Source organism: Drosophila serrata, unplaced genomic scaffold, assembly GCF_035046125.1.
Source record: "Drosophila serrata isolate PLE 108 unplaced genomic scaffold, ASM3504612v1 contig_293, whole genome shotgun sequence".
In the NCBI taxonomy this organism is placed as follows: Eukaryota; Metazoa; Arthropoda; class Insecta; order Diptera; family Drosophilidae; genus Drosophila; species Drosophila serrata.
The window spans coordinates 245,733-265,700 of record NW_028257191.1 but is presented as its reverse complement, the minus strand read 5'-3'; the positions used below and the strand labels follow the sequence as shown (position 1 = coordinate 265,700).

At 44.6% G+C, this 19,968-nt stretch overlaps 1 protein-coding gene and 1 long non-coding RNA gene across 3 annotated transcripts; both read right to left on the bottom strand.

The window, feature by feature from the left end:
• Window positions 1–1,483: 1,483 nt before the first annotated feature.
• Window positions 1,484–2,368, bottom strand: LOC110183729 (uncharacterized). 2 transcript variants are annotated; one of them, XR_002319639.2, is made up of 4 exons: window positions 1,978–2,037; window positions 1,841–1,904; window positions 1,711–1,763; window positions 1,484–1,630 (listed from the first exon to the last, which is right to left on the bottom strand). It is a non-coding gene; the product is annotated as an uncharacterized LOC110183729 (long non-coding RNA). The 2 variants fall into 2 exon arrangements; XR_015272591.1 differs by having other exon boundaries at window positions 1,841–2,368.
• Window positions 2,369–16,496: 14,128 nt separating this feature from the next.
• On the bottom strand, window positions 16,497–18,728 carry LOC110179911 (uncharacterized; the record flags this gene model as incomplete). The annotated part of the gene is made up of 2 exons (XM_086836870.1): window positions 16,497–17,881; window positions 18,201–18,728. Coding segments are annotated over 2 exons (1,779 nt in total), but the record flags the coding sequence as incomplete, so codon positions are not given.
• Between the last annotated feature and the right edge of the window lie 1,240 nt (window positions 18,729–19,968).

Genomic DNA, 19,968 nt, shown 5'->3' with positions numbered 1-19,968 from the left:
TTACTGCGTTGCAAACTTCTGACTGAAATTATAATACCCTGCAAGGGTATACAAATTATAATAAGTCTACACAAATTATAAGCAAATGCAATACAAATTCTTACCGTTTCTCAATGTGTTGTTCTTTTTGTCTTATGTTATGATCGTGTTTGATTATGTTTTGGTTACAATGCTAATTCTTTATTTTAAATTTATTTCCTCATTAATACGTACATAAGTTATAAAACTCACGTCAACACTTTAAATGTGAAACTTAGGTCCGTTGGTGGATTGGTTCACTAGTTCTCAGCCGGTTCCAGCTTCGGAATTTGTGCCCATCCTACAGCTATTGTAAACAAAAAACTGTGAAGCGATTTTCTCAAAATCTGCCTAAACTACTTTAATGGGACCAAAATTCACCAAATTATCCCTATTAGATCTCCAATATGCCCATAGTCCGTAGTCCATCCTCTGAGAGCACAGCTCTTTAACCTTTTTTTTTTGCTGTCCCGCTTTGTATGAAGCGGTTCCATAAGTTTGGCCACTGTTGACCTGAGTAAGAGCTCAGTACCTGGAATACCATGCATAGCGGTACTTCCTCTGCGGGGGCAGCAAATTCAAAAGAGGTGAAGACTGGATTTTAATTGAGGGACTTGCGTAGCTCAAATCTGCAAAAGCCTCAAATAAATTAGTAAATTTAATTCTTCTTAGTTGTTTATTTACGAAATAAGTTCCAAATAAAAATTATTCCCGTGTTCCATTCTCCCACCGTTCCATTGCGTAGCTAGCTCATCGACGTTAATTCGACGCACATTCTAATTGGCTCTGTGATTAACTTTTGTCCGAAAACCCTACAAATTCTAAAACAGATATACAGAAAATTTAAGAGAATTTATAAATAAATGAAAATAAAACAAGAAGGAAAGCCAACTTCACCAAGCCGAAGTTTGTATACCCCTGCAGATTGCAATCAGATAATTAATAATGAATACAATAAAGCTATTTATATTCATGTTAAAAAAAATGAAGAAATACCTTCTTTCGTTTCGTTCTATATATGCCCTTCAGTACCAATCCTTTAGGATTCAGGTCTGAATCAGGTTGGAATGGAATGGACTCCATCCTGAATCATTAGGGAGCTTTCATACAAGCCATCCAGGAATTTGCATACAGTAGGGGTTAGCAACCCTGAATTCGGACTACCTAAGGAATTTTCAAGAAATCCTGCCAGGAATTTGTCGTGAATTTCGGCACGAATTCCCCCCTGAATCAGAAGGGAATTTCGAAAGGGATTCTGAACAGAATCATCCAGGAATTTGGAACGGAATCAGGTAGTAATCGTAGCGGAATTCAGAGTAGAATCAGGTAGGACTCTCAAAGGAGTACCAGGTGGGATCCCCAAAGAATCGTAGTGGAATTTAAAGTAGAATCAGATAGGAATCCCAGAGGAAAACGTGTAGAAGATCCCCGGAACCCCCCGCCCCATAGTAAATATCTGACGCAATTTATAATAAATTTTTTTTATTTATTTATTCATTTAAAAAACTTTATAATTTGTTCAATGATTACCACAATTTTTCTTAGCATAACTTCTTGCATTTCTCCTAAAAGTATGTTTCGTGTCTCTCCTTCCGGCTGTTGCCTCGTCAATCTATAATTAAAATTCATATGTATATATGTACATATGGATATTAGAATCAAATGGACAATATTTTTCACAAATATACACACCAATTAAGAAGAAAACAAATACTGGATATACAATCTCCTTCCGTTCACACCGTCTAGGTTAAAAAAGTGTCCAGGTTCAAAAGCAATTCTGGAAATTAATTTATTAACTGAATACAAATAAGTCACTTACCCGTTAACAATATTTAATAAATTACATTGCAAAAAACTTGTGAATACTTCAGCTGTCATTAGAGCTGTGAAAAAATCGATTTCACTAACGAGACTATCGATTCTTTTAATTGCGTTCAATAATATTTTTCATCATACCAATCTAATTTCGGAACCACTGCTCCGAATCCCGTCAGAAACAACAATTAATTGTTTGGCAGTATCCGAACACAGGTAGAATTTTCATTGCCTACTTTGTTTCGGAGTTCTCTAACCGAAACCCATGAGATTTGTTTTTGTTTTTTGAACATGACACCAGGAATCGGACAGGAAAGGAATTTTGGTACTGAAGGGTAAGGACTGGTTTGCATATACATATTTGGACAGCGGAAAGGACAGATGGAGATGGCTAGATCGACTCGGCTGCAAATGCTCATCAATAATATATCGAGGGAACGTCTCCTTCACAGTGTAGTAAACTTCTAAATAAAATCCTATGCAAAGGTATAATTAAGAGATGGCCGACAATCATGACAGCTGACGTTTGCAGGCCATATTGGTAAATACACAGCCAATTAGAACTCTTGTTCGCCCGAAAATGTGTAAAGGAAAGATGATATCAATAAAATGGTGGACACTTACCATAGATTTGCCGCAATGGAGAACGAATCAAACAAATTAATCATACCCTTGAGATTAAAAATAATTTATTATTTATCTATATTTAACTTACTATACAATTGCCTAGCTGCCTCGACTTATTTGCCGTAAGGAGACAATTGATTTACGAAGTTTTTTCTTAGGGCTTGGAAATTAAAAATGTATAACTTTTCCACTTTTCAGATATAGTTATAATATTAGATATTCCAGAATTTCTTACTTAATTTTATGAAAATCATATAGGTGCAATAGAAACGATCAATAATTAAAAAAAAAAAATAATAATAATAAAGCTTAACATCGAAATATTTTCATTTACCCAGATATAAAGCCTTTTTGAATATTTGAGAATTTCATTTTTCCATTTTGTTTGACTATTTTTATACCCTTGCAGGGTATTATAATTTGAGTCAGAAGTTTGCAACGCAGTGAAGGAGGCACCTCCGACTATATAAGGTAGGTAGGTAGGTTACAGTGGTGAGGCCCATTGCTGGGGCCTCAAATTAGAGCTAAGCTCCTTTTTGTTCCACTCCCTCTGTTTTTTGTTGTTGTTATTCACTATCAGTACCATCCAGAGTCAGCAAGGAAACCTAGGATTGCTGAAACTTTCAGCTTTCCTATGCTTCTCAGTGACTACATCTGGTAGGCACCGAAGTGGCGAAATCTGATGTGGTTTAGCGCTGGGCAGAAGCAGAGCAGATGTTCCGGTGTCTCTTGCTCTGTAGGTTGCTTACAGCTTCTACAGATTGCGTTGTATGGCAGTCCCAACTTCATTGCGTGCGAACCGATCGCCCAATGTCCCGTGGTGAGTGCCGTGAACCTGCTGATATCCCGCTTGCTGTTGGATAGCAGTTCCCTGGTTCGTTTCTTGTCGTACCTCGGCAAACATTCCCTTGACCTTCTGTGATCGCTCTTCCTTTGCCATTCTTTACTAGCTATCTGTCTAAAGTGGTCATGGATCCTTGTCTGTCTTGTTCGAAGTCAGAAGTTCGTCTGCCTTCTCATTACGTGGGATCTCGTTGTGTCCCGGTACCCATGTTACTTGTCCCTTATTTTTGTCGGCAAGTCTATTAAGGGCCTTCTTGCATTCTGCCACTAGTTGTGAGTTTGTTTTCACGGCAGATAGGGATTTTATAGCCGCTTGGCTATCCGAGTAGATTCGAACTCTTTTGCCCCTGAGGTCCTGCCTTAAGGAAAGTTCGACTGCTTCCCTTATGGCTAGTAACTCAGCCTGAAAGACCGTCGCTGAGTTGGAGAGATTGAAAGCCTTTTCAATTCCCCAATTTTCAGCGAAGATCCCAGCCCCTACGCCGCAGCTCATTTTTGAGCCATCGGTGTAGAGGGACACCTCGTTCTCCACTACTACTCTGCCCCTACTCCAGTCATCCCTTGATGGGTATGATGTCGAGAATGCGTTCCCGAATTTCATTTCCGCGATCATGTAGTCGGTCTTAACGTCTGTGTTAATGCCGCTGTTTGCAAGGATCTTGCCGTGCCCGGCGCCGTAGTCCCTCCAGCAATTGTTCGCCTTCAGTCTTACTGCGCTCTGTGCCGCAGTGTCCTTCACGAATAGCTCTATCGGCATTATATCTAGGATAGCGTTGAGAGCAGCCGCGGGGCATGAGCGCATTCCACCCACTGCCCCCGCACTCGCTGCCCGTTGCATCCAGGATAACTCCTAGATACTTCGCTCGCTCCGATAGTTTTAGCTCCATGCCGCTAATACTGGGCATGTTGAAAGGAGGTATCTTAGTTCTTCGTGTGAAGAGCATAAGTTCCGTTTTAGTGGGGTTGATACCTAGTCCGCAGGTTTCTGCCCGTTTGTTTAAACGACCTAGCGCACCCGTCATTATTTCGCTAATAACGTCAGGGTATGGTCCTGATACTAGCAGTACTACGTCGTCCGCGTATGCAACTGCTTTGACTCCACCCGTATTGAGATCTGTCAATATGGCGTTCATATTTGTGAGCTAGAGTAGGGGCGATAGTACCCCGCCCTGAGGTGTGCCTCTCTTCACAGTCCGCGTGAGGTGAGTGCCACTCAGTTCGGCTGTGATCGTCCTGCTCTTTAGCATGACTCCGATCCACTCTCTGATGCCTCTCTCAATACCTAGCAAGTTGAGGGAGCCCAGGATAGAGTCGGGGTTCACGTTATTGAACACGCCTTCGATGTCTAGGAAGGCTGCCATCGTGTATTGTTTGTGTTGTAATGTCTTCTCGACATGATGTAAAACTACGTGTAGCGCTGTTTCCGTAGATTTTCCTCTGCGATACGCATGCTGCGCATCCGAGAGTTGATGCCCTTCTAGAGACTCTCGGATGTGGACGTCCAAGAGTCTTTCTAGTGTCTTCAGGGTGAAGGAGGTGAGACTTATCGGTCTATAATCCTTTGCTAGGATGTGCCCCCTTCTGCCCGGTTTCGGTATAAAAATGACTTTAGCCTCTCTCCACAGCAGTGGGACGTGCGTCAGTCTTAAACAAGCTTCGTAAATGGCTTTTAGCCATTTGCAAATACTGTCCTTAGCTGATTGTAGCATTGCCGGTATTAAGCCGTCTGGGCCCGGGCTTTTATACTTATCGAAAGAATCTATTGCCCACTGGATACGCTCAGTGGTAATGATGTCTGCCGTAGGTGTATCCATTTGAGAGCTCGTTCCCTCCTCGGGTTCCGAGCTCACTCTTAGGCTTCCTGAGAAGTGGGTGTCAACTAGTAGCTCTAGTGACTCCTCAATTGTCGTCGTAGCAGAGCCGTCTGCCCTGTTGATCAGGGTAGGGCTTATGTGACCTTTGGCGAGGATTTTGCTTACTCTCGCCGTGTCCTTTATGCTTTCCAGTGACTCGCAGTAGTTTTACCACGACTCTTTCTTGGCCTTGTATACTGCATTCTTGTAAATTTTTTGTGCCTCTTTGTATGATCCCCAATCCCGGGTTGCATAGCTGTGGTTAAAGGACTTTCTCGCGCTCTTCCTGAGCTCGCTCAATTCCTTTGTCAACCACGGTGGGTATTGCTTCTTCGAGAATGTTAGCTTACAAGTCTCTTTGAAGGCGTTGTTCAGAATATTAGTTAGGCCCTCGACCTCTTTGTCGAGTGCCTTTGCAGTGGATATAATCTTGATCCTCCTGCCGTTTACTTTTGATCCGTCCTACGTGGGTTCCTTCTTGGCACCTGTTTCTTAACTGGTCTGGACTTGCCCGTCCCTGGTCCAAGGCTCCTGTATCAGGCCGATGTCGATATCCCTCTTCCTTTAGAAGGATCGTGAGATTAGCTGAAGCGTGCGAGCGGCGCTTCAGGTTAATCTGCACGATTCTCGACATCGATGTTGGTGGGGGTGGCGTCGGGAGATATGTCGTCGATGACCATGTCGTCCAACAATTTGTTGGTGTCATCGACCTCCTCCAGAATCTCGTCCGGCTCGGCCAAGAAGACCTTAATCTTGGCCTTCCTGATGCCGTACCTTACCTTGTGGTCCATTGCCTCCAGCTGGGGCAGACAGCGCTGGTTGATCAGCAGGAGGAAAGGCTAACTCGCCTTCATCTCCTGCTCTGCTCTGAGGATGGTCCAGTCCTCTGTATGTATGTCTGGGTTCTGGGCCTTCAGACATGGTCAGTTTGGCCCTTTGGTAACCAGATGCGAGCTCTGGGTCTCCTTGGGATCTCCCTGGCGTGGACTAGCCTAATCTTAAGGCCAGCCCATGTGTCGCTGATCTTAGCCACACACTCCGCCAGGAAGCTTTGGGAGAACCCGTCGTCGCACCTGATGACCCGGTGCCCTCTGACCACGTCTGAGGAGTCGAAGGAGGGGATGGGGCCGGTCGGCATGCTGACCAACCTGTCGGTCACCATGTCGGCCAACTTGGCCTCAATCTCCTCCCACTTCTCCGACAGCAGGCGACCGTCGTCATGGAGCTCGTCCACCAGTGCCATAGCCAGACTGTCTCTGGCCACCTCGCTAAACTTCTTTGCCTGGCTGACAAAGTTAGTCGCACGCGGCTTACCCTGTGGGTCCTTCGCTCTCTTAGGTGCGCTTTCGCTCACTTCCTGTGAGCGAATTCGCTTTGCCTTCGAGGGCTGGAACGCCGCCGGGTTTGCCGCTTTATACTGCTCATATTCCGCGATCTCCGCAAGGAATTTGGCCTTGTCCTCGGCATCCCGAGGGTCAGTTTTGCCTTCAGCCTCATTCTTGGCTATCTTGCCGAAAACGAAGCGGGCTCTGTTGACCCTCGCTCGTCTCTGATGGTGAGACATTTTTGCTATTTCTGAGGTGGTGCTCAGCTGAGCCCCACCTGTGTGTTTCGATTGGGGAGTGCTACTCGCTCTCCCCTCGGATTGTGACTCTTCTCCGTCGGTCTCCGATGCAATGTGAGATGCAGCGACCAGTCTCGCCCTCTGCAACTCCTTCTCGTCGTTCGTTGACATTGTTTGGGGTTTATCCTCTCTCGGGAGTTCCGAAGCTCGGTTTTTGGAAGTCATTTTAATAAGAAGAAGGTCGACCGCAGCTTCGCCCCAAAACTGCGGCAAGGCCACTTACGACCCAGGGTTGCCTGGCCCTGGGAAGGCTCCGTGCAGACACAGCTGGCTTTACCCCTCAGCTGCGAACCTGAAAGTCAGTGTGCACGGGTCGCATCACACACCTGACTTGAGGGGAGGCTGATTAAAGACTGCCTAGGTCCGCCCGACTACAATTGGTCAGCATCCCCGGTCGAGCCTCGACTGGGGATCTGCTTCCAGCCGCCCTCGCTTGGAGAGTATAGTCGCACTACCGATGGTGTACACAGTTACGGCAGATGACGCGGTCATCCGTTTATCCCCCTGTGCACCCTTTCGGCTAACGGCGCCGACTATATAAAGTATATATATTCTTGATCAGGATCAACAGCCGAGTCGATCTAGTCATGTCCGTCTGTCGGTTTCTACGCAAACTAGTCTCTCAGTTTTGAAGCTATCTATATCATATAGCTGCCATAGAAATGATCGGAAAATGTTTACAAAAAAAATTTTCAGTTTTCAAAAAAATTTAATCAAACTTGAGATATAGCCGTTTCATATTATTCTACAATTTTGTGTAAAATGTTATAAAAATTTGACGATTATATATTATAGCTCCCATAGAAACGGTCGAGAAATTAATTCAATTAAGAAGTATAACATTTTCAGTTTTCAACAGACTTTCATCAAATTTGATACATAGCCATTTTATAAGAAATAAAAGAAATTAATAAAATTAAAGATTATAACTTCTTCAGTTTTCCCCACATTTTCATCAAATATGAGATATAGCCATTTTATTTTAATTTATTAAAGTTATAAAAAAAAACCGGACTACTATATCACATAGCTGCTATAGGAACGATCAAAAAATGAATACAATTAAAAAATATAATGTTTTCAGTTTTCAGCAGATACTCATTAAATTTGAGATATAGCCATTTTATATCAGTCTTAAATTTTGTGTCAAATTTTATGAAAATCTGATGACTATATCACATAGTTGCCAAATAAACGATCGTAAGATGTGAAGCAAAAATGCAAATCTGTGAATGTAAAACTGAAAATGTAATATGTATAGGTGAATGAAATGAAAGTAGGTATTACTTCATTGTTTTTTTAACATTAATATATATATTTTATATTGTATGTATTCCTAGTCATGGAAGTTCTATCTGCAAGGGTATATAAACTTCGGCGTGCCGAAGTTAGCTTCCTTTCTTGTTTCCTCTTCTTTTTGATCGATGATTCATCAACAAAATGACTTTTGGGAAATATATTGTCAGGAAAAACAAAAATTAAATTAAAATAAGTGGTAATTATAGTTAGATAACTTTAATAATTTGTCCCCCAATGCAAGCGCTGGCTAAGTATTGCTGTGACATCATAAGCAAGTGAGCCGCCGCTTCGGCCCACTGGCTGTGGCCGTCCGAAACCTATGAAAAAGACTCTGCGAACAGAAATTTGCACACTCATACAAACATGTGAGCGCTTGTACACATATACACATATACAAAGAAACGAGAGCACAGCGCAAAGAAACGCACCCCTGCTCATCCTTCCACGGTCGATCTGCCACTGAAAAGTGAATTCTTGTTGTGCTCGGTTTCGAACGACTGCTTCGAACTCGAAAAAGCCGAAGGCACTCTGGGGTTCTAGACATATCGTTCGGGTGCTCTGGGGTTCCAGGCTCAGCCGTTTTTGTGATAGTACTTTTCGGCACTGTTTGACACCTCTATGTGTTTCTTGCTTAGTGCTCAGATTCATCGCATTTCCTGCTGTTGCCGTTGGTGGTGATGCCTAGTTTGAATGCATGCGCGGCAGCCAGGCAGTGACTCGTAAGAATTCCCACTAATAGTCTGCAGTCTTTAAGGGATATATGCTGTACGTAGTGGCTGAGTTTGTCATTGCGCTCTTTGCACGTGATTTTAGATGTTTTGCAAGTCGCAGAGTTACCTCTCCACCTGCTTTTTGCTCGTACGTCCGCCCGCCTGTTCAACTCGCTTTGGAGCGTTTTTAGAGAGACTGGGAAGTGTTCAGTTCTATCCAGAGCCAGTCCGACTTCTTCTTTTGCAAGTTCGTCTGCGATTTCGTTTACCTCTATGCCCTGTTGACTGGGAACCCAGTAGATCCGCACTGTCGTTGTCGCGCTTAGGATATCTAGTGCGTCTCTGCTTGCTAGTACATTTTTGGAACTGACCGCTGACGATTGCATGAATCTAATTGTCGCCTGACTGTCTACGAACAAGTTTACCGCCTCACTTGGGCGGGCTATTTCCTGTGCCGCCTTCCTGATGGAAAATACTTCCGCCTGGAATATGCTGCATTGGCTTGGTAGCTTATACGACAGCCTCGTTTCGTGGTCTTTACAATATATGCCCGCTCCAACTCCTCCTTCCATCTTGATGCCGTCAGTGTATATGTTGAGGTATCGAGCATGGTCCTGAACCGTTTTTCAGTCTTCATGTCCTATGTATGTTGATGTTTTCACATCAGGGCAAGTTCTAGGCGTCATGTAGTCAGATATACTGCTCATGGTTCGACCAATTGAGCTGTGCCTGTATCCCTGTGTCGACATATTTTCTAGCGCTACTAGGTGTTGTGCAGCCTTTCCCGCGGATCAATTCCAGTTAAAGTCTGTAGAGCTTTTGTTGGGGTTGACCTCAGCGCCCCAGATATGCAGAACAGTGCCTGACGCTGGGTTCTCTCCATAAGCTTTTTGCAGGTAATTTTTTCCATGGCTTGCCACCACACTAAGACTCCGTATAGCAATGTCGGACGCACCACCGATATGTTGACTCAGTGCATCAGAGCGGGTGAGAGGCCCTATGTACTGCTGAGCATCTTTTTAGATGCACATAGCGCAATGGTGGCCTTTTTCACCCCCTTTAGTGCATTGGGTTTCCATGCCGGCCTGCTGTCCAGTACAGTGCCAAGGTATTTGACTTGTGTTTTCAGGGTCAGCCTGGTTGAATTTATTTTTGGGGAGATTCATGGCGGTACCTTGTATGTCTTAGTAAAGAGAATGACGTCCGTCTTATTCGCACTGATACTGAGTCCTACCTTGTCCGTCCACTTACATATCTCCCTGAGTGTTGATTCCATGATCTAGCTAAGGGTCGATGGACAAACTACCGTGATAATTATGCTTATATCCTCAGCAAAGGCTGTTATCTTCGGGGCCTTCCTCTCGAACCCTCTGATTAGGTCGTTGACCACTAGATTCCATAGGAGGGGCGATAGGACTCCGCCTTGCGGCGTGCCTCTGTGCGCTCCTTTCACCATGGAAGCGGTGCCCCAATCTGATTGTACCCGTCTGCAACATAGTAGATTTCCTTTCCAATTGCTGATGGCGGGGTGCGTGTTAGTGATCTTTGTGTAACCTGGGAAGTGCCCGTGCATAATTGCAGTTAGGGCCTCTTCGGTGCCCTCAGTCCACTGCCCGTCGTCGCGTTTGAGCTGACTCTGTATGGTGGGTTGCTTTAAAAGCAACTTTCGTAGTCTAGCCGTTTCTGGGGACGACTCTTTGCTGGAGCAGAAGTTTCTCGAAGAGCTTCTTTGTGCCATGCGTATTTCCTTCTTGTAGTTCCTTAGCAGGATTATGTATTCCTCGTTGATTATATCATCCTCGCCTGCTTGGCGAGTTTGAAGAATTCTCTGAGGTCATCGCGTTGGAGCGAGAGGTCCTTGTTCCACCAGGGTAGTCTGTTCCTTTTCTTGCTGCTTGAAATCGGGCATGATGCATGATATGCATCCAGTAATTCCTTTGAGGGGGTCTCTAGGGACTTTTCTATATCTTCATCGGATTTTACTGTGCCCGGACAAGTCGCGAGTTTACGAGAGATTATTTCTTTAAACTTTCCCCAGTTGGTGTTTCGGGGATTCCTAAAGACTGTTGGTTTTGGAGACTAATCGAACTCGCATTGGAACTGTATGTACATGTGGTCTGAGAAGGATGGTCTCTCTAGGACTTTCCAGTCTGATACCATTGTACTTTGTCCAGTTATGAGTGTAATATCTGGCACGTTGGACAAGGTGGGGCCTACAAAGGGGAGCCCCACGTTTGCTATATATAAGTTGGAAGAAAGAATAAAGTCTAAAAGTGACTCACCTCTGTCGTTTACGGGGCTTCACCATCCGCTGTGGTGCGCATTGCCGTCTGCACCCACGATCAGTTGCTTGGGTTCTACCAGGCTCCTGAATTCTTCCGGTGGAGCTGGCCTATAGTGTACCATGTAACAGGAAGCTACCAGTAGGCGCTTCTTCTTGATTTCTAGCAGCACCACAATCAGGTCGTCGGAGCTGTAATAAGACATAAAGTTAGCTTGGAGACCCTTCCGTACGAGTATGGCGGTTCTATATCTACTTACCGATGGTGTGTAGAACGCGTTATAGTGTGAGGATTTTAGTCCGGCGACGGCATTGCCCGAGGCAATCCATGGCTCTTGGACTAGAGCTACATCGGCGGACCCTTTCTTTATGGCAATGAGCAGTTCCGACGACACGGCATTGCTCTTATGGAGATTGAGCTGCAGCAAGCTTAGGGACATGGGTACCGGGCTTAACTCCATTCGACGGGTTGACTACTAGCGTCAGGTCACCGTCTTCCTCCCCTTCGGACTCATCCAGTAAGTTTCTGGGCGGCGTCGACAATGGTTTCCAGACCTAGGTCTTTCTTCACCTCGCCTGCCTTCAGGGTGTGGTCATCCTTATCCCTGGGATGGCGCTTTTTAAGGCGCAGGTATACGCTACCCATGCCATCTTCCCGTATCTGGGATACAGGATGTCCTCTGCCTCCTTGTTAATCTGGTTTTGGTTTTCGCCGTCAAAGAGGGGCCTGCTTCCTTGGGCACGCGTTGCCGCTTGCTCGGTTGCTCGTCCTTTATGGTACTCTCGGCGAAGCGTTGGAGCGTTTGGTGGCAAGCATCTCCGCCACCTTGTTGGCGAAACAAGCCGTTGATGCCATGCTAGGAAGCTTGGCGAAGTGCAGCCTACTCTCCTCGATCCAGTTAAGCTTTACCTTCTCCTCTTCGGATAGGGCAGCTTTTGTCCGGAGCCGGCTCTGGATTCGAAGGGCAGGTTTATACTGCGTCTTAGCCTTCTTCCCCTCGCTTAAACGCTTCGGCGCGTTCCTGCACGGGGAGCTGGTGCCTTTTTCTGGAGAGCGAAGAAGGCTTTCTTCCTCTTCTTTTGAAAGCTGCACGCTCTCCAGGTCCAAGTCTGTATAGACAACGGCACCCGTGCGGCTAAGCCTTCTTTTCGTCGTTATATTGGCAGTAGCGTTGACCTGCTCCCGTCAAATCAGAGGTGTGACCGCAGGCGACACGTAGAGAGGATTGCTCTCCTCCGCGCCTTTCACCGACGTTTGGGCTGACATCCCAGCCCCGGTTGCCTCTCCCGTCTCCATCCTGTGAAAAATTTGTTTATTTCCGGGGAACCACCCACTTGCGTTTTATGCCTGCCGCTAGGCACCTCCAACCATGGCGTTTAGGCGGGAGAAATTGAATCGAAGCCTTAGCTAGACACTGCATTACCCCGGACGCAGCATGCGCCACTGCATTACCTTTGTACGGGGTAATACAGTGCCCATTGCCCAGCCGGCTCCCTCGTGGAGGGTTCAGCTAGAGGATTTTTACCAGCCAAATCCAAAATTGGATTAAAAAACTACTTAATATTTTAAAGTCAAACAAAATACATTACTAAGAAAATTTATTACATGATTAAATAAAATGTATTCCAATTCAATTCTTCATCACGCTTCGCGGAAATCAGAGCTTAAACTGGTTTCTTGCAAATGACTTCTACGAATGCAGTACATTTTAGTGAATATCTTGAAAATGAACAAGGGACCAAAATCGATCTTAGCACCAATTATGGTGCTAACTAAGAGCTATAAGTTTCAAATTTTGTAAATTTAAAATAAAGTCTTGGCACATGTTTTTTTTTTGGTTTAAATGCGTACGAATGTCGCATTCGACATCAGAGAATTAGTCATATATACTTTTTAGGGTCAGAAATGTCTCTTTTACTGCGTTGCAAACTTTTGACTGGAATTATAACACCATGCAAGGGTAAAGTCTTTCGTTCCGCTTCTTTGACAAAAATTTTACACTGAGTGGAAGAATTTGTCATTTCTGACTTATTCGTTTTTTTTTAGATCGGTTTCGAAGTTAAAATGGTTGGGGAATTAAAAAATTTCCCATTTATTTGGTTTAAAAACCACTAGTCAAGGCTCAATGCAGTCTCTTATAGGCCGGTCTTAGGAACAAAAAACTTACAACATTTTACGACACTTTGTTGCGAAGCACGGAAATTCTAACGGCTCATGACGCATTTTTTAATGTTGAAGAAGAGGTTTTCAACTTGGTGCCCTTGTATGGCACAACAACAGGAGAGTAAATTTTTAATGCCATAGAATTCTCCGTTAATGAAATTGGAGTGTTTGAAAAATTGTGCAGATGTGCACCAATGGAGCACGGAGTATGCGAGGAGAAATTAAAGGGCTCAAGGGACCGGTTAAGGGGGTAGACCACCCTGACATTATTTATGAATCAAATTTTTGTCTTACTTAATTTTTATGCCGACATTCTTACGGTCATTTTAAAATATCGGGCTCAAAAATATCTCATTACTTGTGGATTCTAAAGCCATTAGAAGTGAGCGCTGCAGGTATACCTTAGAGTACTTTTTTTTACCTTCTTTTGCGTTTTTCTCAAAATTACGTTTTTTAAAACGGTGTACATGATTTTCACAGCTTCTCTATAACGTCCTCTATGGCATGACGTACGATTTTTTTTCTTAAGATATACATTTTTAAAACAAAAATTTTGTCTGACAAAAAAATTTTTTTTTCAAAGTGCTCCCATTTGCTCAAAAAATGTTTTCCCAAAAACGGCTACGTCATACTATAGCCATATGTATATAGCTTTAAAAATTTCGTTTTTGAGTTTCAGATAACAAATGTGGTGTGCAGCATGTACACCATACCACCATTCGTAAATTTTTTTTTTCTTTCAATAAGTATTTTTTAGTTTAACATATGTACTTTGATGTACTCATAAATAAAATGTATTCTTAATAAGTTTGTCAAAATGAATTTTTTAAAACCCTCCAATTTTCAGGCGTTCAGGGTGGTCTACCCCCTTAACTTGCGTAATTCACCAAGAAGCACTCTGCGCAAAGGCCTTAAATATTAAAGACACTATGGAGTCTGTTGTAAAAATGACTAATAAAATACGGGGAAGTAATAACGCCTTGACTCACCGTAAATTTAAGTTCATACTACATATAAAACTGTTTACCAAGGTTCGTTGGCTGAAAGGAACGATGTGTTAATATTTCTGAAGGACGAAGTGAAAAGTTCGGAAGAACTAATTGTCTAATTAGAAGACCCACAAGTTTCTGCAAATGCAGGGAATGTTGCCACAGTTGTGGCAAACGTCGTTGGTCATGGGAACATGTTAAGAGAAATAAATAAAAAGGAAATGAAAAGGGAAATATTATGTCAACAACTAATTTAATTAAAAAGAAAACAGAAAGAGTGTTGGCCACTCTGGCTTTCGCAATAGTAGGACGTGTTTTTGGTGCAGTCATCAAGAAAATATAAGTAAAAAAAACCCCAAGTCTCGTGGTAAGTTTTTTCCCTGTAGGACTACAATTGTCCTACCATTCTTCATGAAAGTACTAGTAAAGTAAATCTACTTTACGTGATTTGCTGGTGGTTTACTGACATCTACGTGGCAAACAGCTTTTCGAGCTTTAAGCTTTCGACCGACCGGCTTTGCATTCTGTTTCATTTCTAGCAATTTCTCAACTTAATTTGGTAAAGCTGGAATCGATGAGGAGTACCGCGGGAGCTTCTCCTGCCGAAATACGAACTAGTCTGCGTGCTGATGGAGGGCTAACTACAAAGTTCTATTCAGATATCTTTAAAACTGAGAGACTAGTTTGCGTAGAAACGGACAGACGGACATGGCTAGATCGACTCGGCTGTTAATCCAGATTATATTGTCGGAGGTGCCTCCTTCAATGCGTTGCAAACTTCTGACTGAAATAATAATACCCTGCAAGGGTATACAAACTGAATTCATGGCATTATTAAAAATATCCACGGCCTTTGCCATGTCAGTACACATGTATACATAGATCGGACCAATTAAATTCTGAAATAAAACTGACTCTCGCCGGTTCTGAGACAAAACAAAGATCAAGCAAGCGCTCTAAGGAATTTCGTACATTGTTGACTTGAAACAGCGAAATATCAAACAAGCCAGCAATAAAATCATGTTGGGTAGACGTTAGGCGGGTATTGGTCTCTCTCCAAAGTCTACTGGAAACCAACTGAATATCGAAAAGATGGTCCAATAATTAGGAGGTTCTGACAATAAAGGTATGTACGAACATGTAATAAAAATGAAGCAACCATTAATAAATAGCTTCACACAGGAACAGGTAATAAAAATGGAGCTACCTTCACACAGAGGAGTTCAACATCGTTGCTTTCCTCGAAGGTTAATAATTCTGAAGTGAATGAGGAGTTCACCGCTATAAGAACTCCACCCTCGCGTCTGATAGGGCGATCTAGCCGATATACTGTGAAACAGCTGGAAAAACTTCTTGCATTCTGATAGGAAATACCTATGCAGTAGGTTAGTTTTTTGGGTCGGAATTGGAAGACGTGAAAGGCGCAGTGGTATGATCAGGCCTGGGAAGAGTTATTCCTACAGGCCGCTTTTTCTTTTTCTTCTCCTCGAACTCCTTAACAAAAACGTACCTTTGCCAGAAGTTGGTAAAGAAAATAGTGTTAAAGAGCTCTTTGTGGAAAGTCATAATATTGAGAGAACGGCGGGGGTGTTTTCATTGTTTATTGTTTAAGTTTATGTTTACTCCCTATCCCTACTCCTGCCACACATACATACTCATGCTAAAATGTTGCGGTTACCGGAACGGTCATCGGAACGAAATGTCTGATCACACCTTTGAAGGCTTGACCGTGACCTAATTCTGCGAACAGTCTTGGTGGCAGCGCTGCCACAATCCTAAGGCTTCCGGTTCCTGTTCCAAAACGGTTCTAGGAACCGCAACATCGGCCCGCCCTCCCTTGGGAGGCTGCAAGTTCGCTTTGTGGGTTGTCTCCCTTACTACCTTGGCTTCATGTGACCGGCCGCTTTTCGTCCTTCTCTCGGCTCATGCCAGAGGCTGCGCACGGCCAATTTCGCTCTCCCCTGCTCGCGTCTCAGCCCGTGTGTTGCCTCTGCAAGGGCTTGGTTTTTCCGTTAAGGGATGCGGATCTGCATATATACATATGTGGCCCTGATTAGATGTTGGCTCTGACACGATGTTGATCTGACAAGATGTTGCCTATGCCGATCGTTGACTCCGCCCCGTGTGTTAGTTCTGTCGAGCTGTGGCTCGGTTGATCGTTGGGCTCTGCCCTGTGTGTTGACTCTGCCTCGATGTAGGCTATGCCGATTGTTGGCTCGGCAGATGTGTGTTGGCTCTGTCGCTCTTGTGTGTGTGTGGACTTATTTCAAGTAATATAACTACCTTAAATCTATTATTTACATATTATAAGTAACTTACATCCACTATTTACATATTATAAGTATCTTACATCTACTATTTACATATTATACAGTATGGATTGTAACTGCGTCAAACTCCCCCCTCACTTCCGGGTGGGGTACAGAAACACAAGGGCGCGTCCGTCTCGGTTTAACTGGATTCGGAATCTTTGCCCCTGCTCCTCCTCCAGGTATCTGAGAGCTCGGCGCCAGTTACCTCCGAGGCGCTGCTGTATCCGTCGGATGAGTGGGGCTGGCAGCGTCCCGTTCGGGGTGACCCATCCCGGGGGCGCTGGTACCCACTGGGTGTGCACTCGGGGACCGTCAATTCCACCGACGGCCTCGCTCCGGCCTGATCGCTCGTCGTCGGATGAGTCGGTGTCCACCCAGTGTGCACTCCGTCGGCGTCCTAGTCGGATAGGCGGCCGTACCTCGGTTGGCCACACGGATGGGGTACCCAGCTCGTCACTCAGCTCCTCAGCACGGCGGCGAGCGGTGGCAGCGGCGTATTCGCTGGGTGTGGGTAGCGGTGTCCGCCTCGGCCCACCCCTCACCCTATATGGGTCCTGCCCAAAGATCCCTTCGAATGAGGGTGATGGTGGCCCCGCCGAGCTGGCTTGATCTCGGGGCGACCCGAGATGCCGGCAGGGTGACTCATTATCCCTGAAGGCCCAAGCCATGAGTACGGGAGGGGACATCCGACCGTGAGGGCGGGGGACGTAGTCCTCCCGGGTGGGGTCGTAGACCTCCACCACATCGCTGTCGCTGCTATGTCCGTGGGCGGCGTTGAGCTCCTTGCCGTCCTCGTGCTGAGGTCCAGTTTCGTCGTCGGAAAGGCCCGGGAATTCGGGCGACCGGGTTCTCACCTCACGGGCCATTTTCTCGAAGAGGTCTCGCGGCAGATCCCCAAAACACTCCAAGAGCTCGGTCATTATGCCGCTCGGGTAGGCGGGCGGAGGGGATCCCTCGACCGATCCCGGCTGAGGGGAGTAGCCGCTATTCGATGGCTGCGCGATAAGCGGTGGCGGCACCCACGGTATGATCTCGGCCGATACCATTTCTTGTGACAGTGGTCGGTCCTCCGGCCACTGGTAGTGGTTGGCCGCTTGGCTCTGGCGTGCTTGGTCCTCGGTCATTACAGGGGTGGGCGTAGTGGCGTTGACGCTGCTGTGTGTGGTTAGCGGAGACCCCTTGAATGCTGGCGGCGCTGGTGCAGACGTGGTTCGGTGTGTGTAGACGGAGCTGGCGTAGCGATGGTGCAACGGCGGGTCGGCGATGGTTGGCGGAGCTGGCGTAGCGACGGATGCTGGCGGCGATGGTGCAGCGGCGGTTCGCAGGCGTGGTATAGGCGTGATCTGTTGAAAAGAAAAAAAAAGTTGCGTTAGGAGTGCCTCTCGAAGAACCCTGCCTAGGAGTGAGAGGAAGAGAGTACCAATGTTTAAGGCGTTGGACAGGCGCGCCTGTCAGCAAGTGCGTGACGCGTGCCGCACACATTAGAAAATGAGCAAAGATAAATAGAATATAAGAGAGAAATTAGAAATTATAATTAAATAGAATATAAGGGAAAATAATAAAGAACTTAAAAAAATGTCAGGAAACAAAATAATAAAATAATTTTATGAAATTAATTAATTAAAGTCGCAGCGGCGGGCACACTAGAATATTTTAGCGCTAAAGCTGCGTCCGCTTGCTGCAGAGGCGTATATTGGCTGCAAAGGTCCGGGTGAGTCCTCGGCATGTTCCGTTGGCTAGTTTTACTTGGATCCTGATGTCCCGCATGTTCCTTTTGTTATCTAGTTCCCTGGCTAGATTTTCGCTTACGAAAACATTAATAGCTCCTGTGTCCAGGGCGGCAACGAATCCTCGTCTTTCCATGGTGAAGACGGCCCAGATGCGTCCCAGGTGCTGGTGGACGCAACCTCCTATTGGCTGCATGGGTTGGCTGGTTTCCTCGGGTGATTTCACGTCACACGAGACCCTTACCCGTTTCCTGAATCTGGGCGTCGGCAGCAATCGATGGCCCTGAGTCCGCAATCCCAACAGAAAGTTTTGGGATACCGCATTGCGACAGGCGTCGCGAACGTAGACGTGCGGAAATCCTGCCTCCGGACGAACAATTGGTACTTCGGGAGCATGTTGTCGTAGATCCGCTCCCGCTCTCGGTCCGAGGAAAATCCTGCTTGGCGCATCTGCAAGCGAAGATCAACCAAATATTCCTTAAATGGTTTGTTGGGCTTCTGGTAAATGGTCCAGATCTCGTCCTCCAGCCGCCGATAATAGCGCGGCGGCAAGAAAAAATCAAAGAACTCGTAACGGACTTCAACCCAGCCGGCTTCTCGAAGGTCACTGCACAGTGGTTGCGTCCATAGGCCAAAATTTAAAGAATATATCAAACAATATTGAATCAAAATGTAAGCAAATCACCTCGTAATTGTCCATATTTTTTTATTGGCATAACTGGTTTGGAATTCGAAAGGGACTTTCTAAAAATAGAATAGAATGTGTCAACACATATTCAACTTTACAGCACAGTGACGTTAAGTTGGTTTTTCGTCAAATCAAAACTGCACTTTATAGTGGTCAGGCATAAGCAAAAAATATCTCCGATTTCACTTATTCAAAATGCATTTTAAAGTATTGGGTATTAATCTTCTTAAATTAATTTTATTTAATTATAATTGGTTGTTGTGTATTTTTATTTTATAATAATTTTTTGTATATTGTGAACGTCATTTGGCTTTTTAAATAGACTTTTAGATATGTTATACTCCGATCCCCCCTTTATAATATCAGTGTATTTTATGTAATATCAGTGTATTCGTCAATGTTTTAAAGTAATAAAAATGTTAAATGTAGCTGCTGATATTTGCTGATTTGTGTATATGTTATTCATTAACAATCTCAAGCTGTCTAGCTGTTGTAAAGGTGAAATTTTCGAAGCAATCTGCTGCTCATCGTATGTTTTTGTGATGTTTCTATAGTTTTCGTTTTTCGTGTCATTTCTGTTTGCCAAACATTTTGCCTACTATTATTATTTTATTATTTTTTTTTTCTTAATTTTTATGTTATCGTTTTTTTGCGCTTCATTTAATTTCGTATTTTCACGCATCTACATCTTTTTTCAAAAGGGGAAAAATGCTGAAAAAACTCGTATTGAAACCATTATAATTGAGTCTCTTCAAAAAAAGGTTTCAAGTCCTGAACGTGGACGGCCCAAAGTTGATTTTGCTGAGTCCTCAAAAAGTATGAAACGTCGTCGGAGAGCGCTGCTATTTTGCTGCTATTTTGCGTTCATCCGATTTTTCACTGATTTTGAAGGCATCTGAAGCTGATATTAAAAAGGTTTTATCGCTTTTTATGTACACTGGATTAACGAAACACCAATACTTGCTTATTCGTGAATTCGTAAATAGTAAAGCTTCTGCATCCGTGTTGCCAAGCT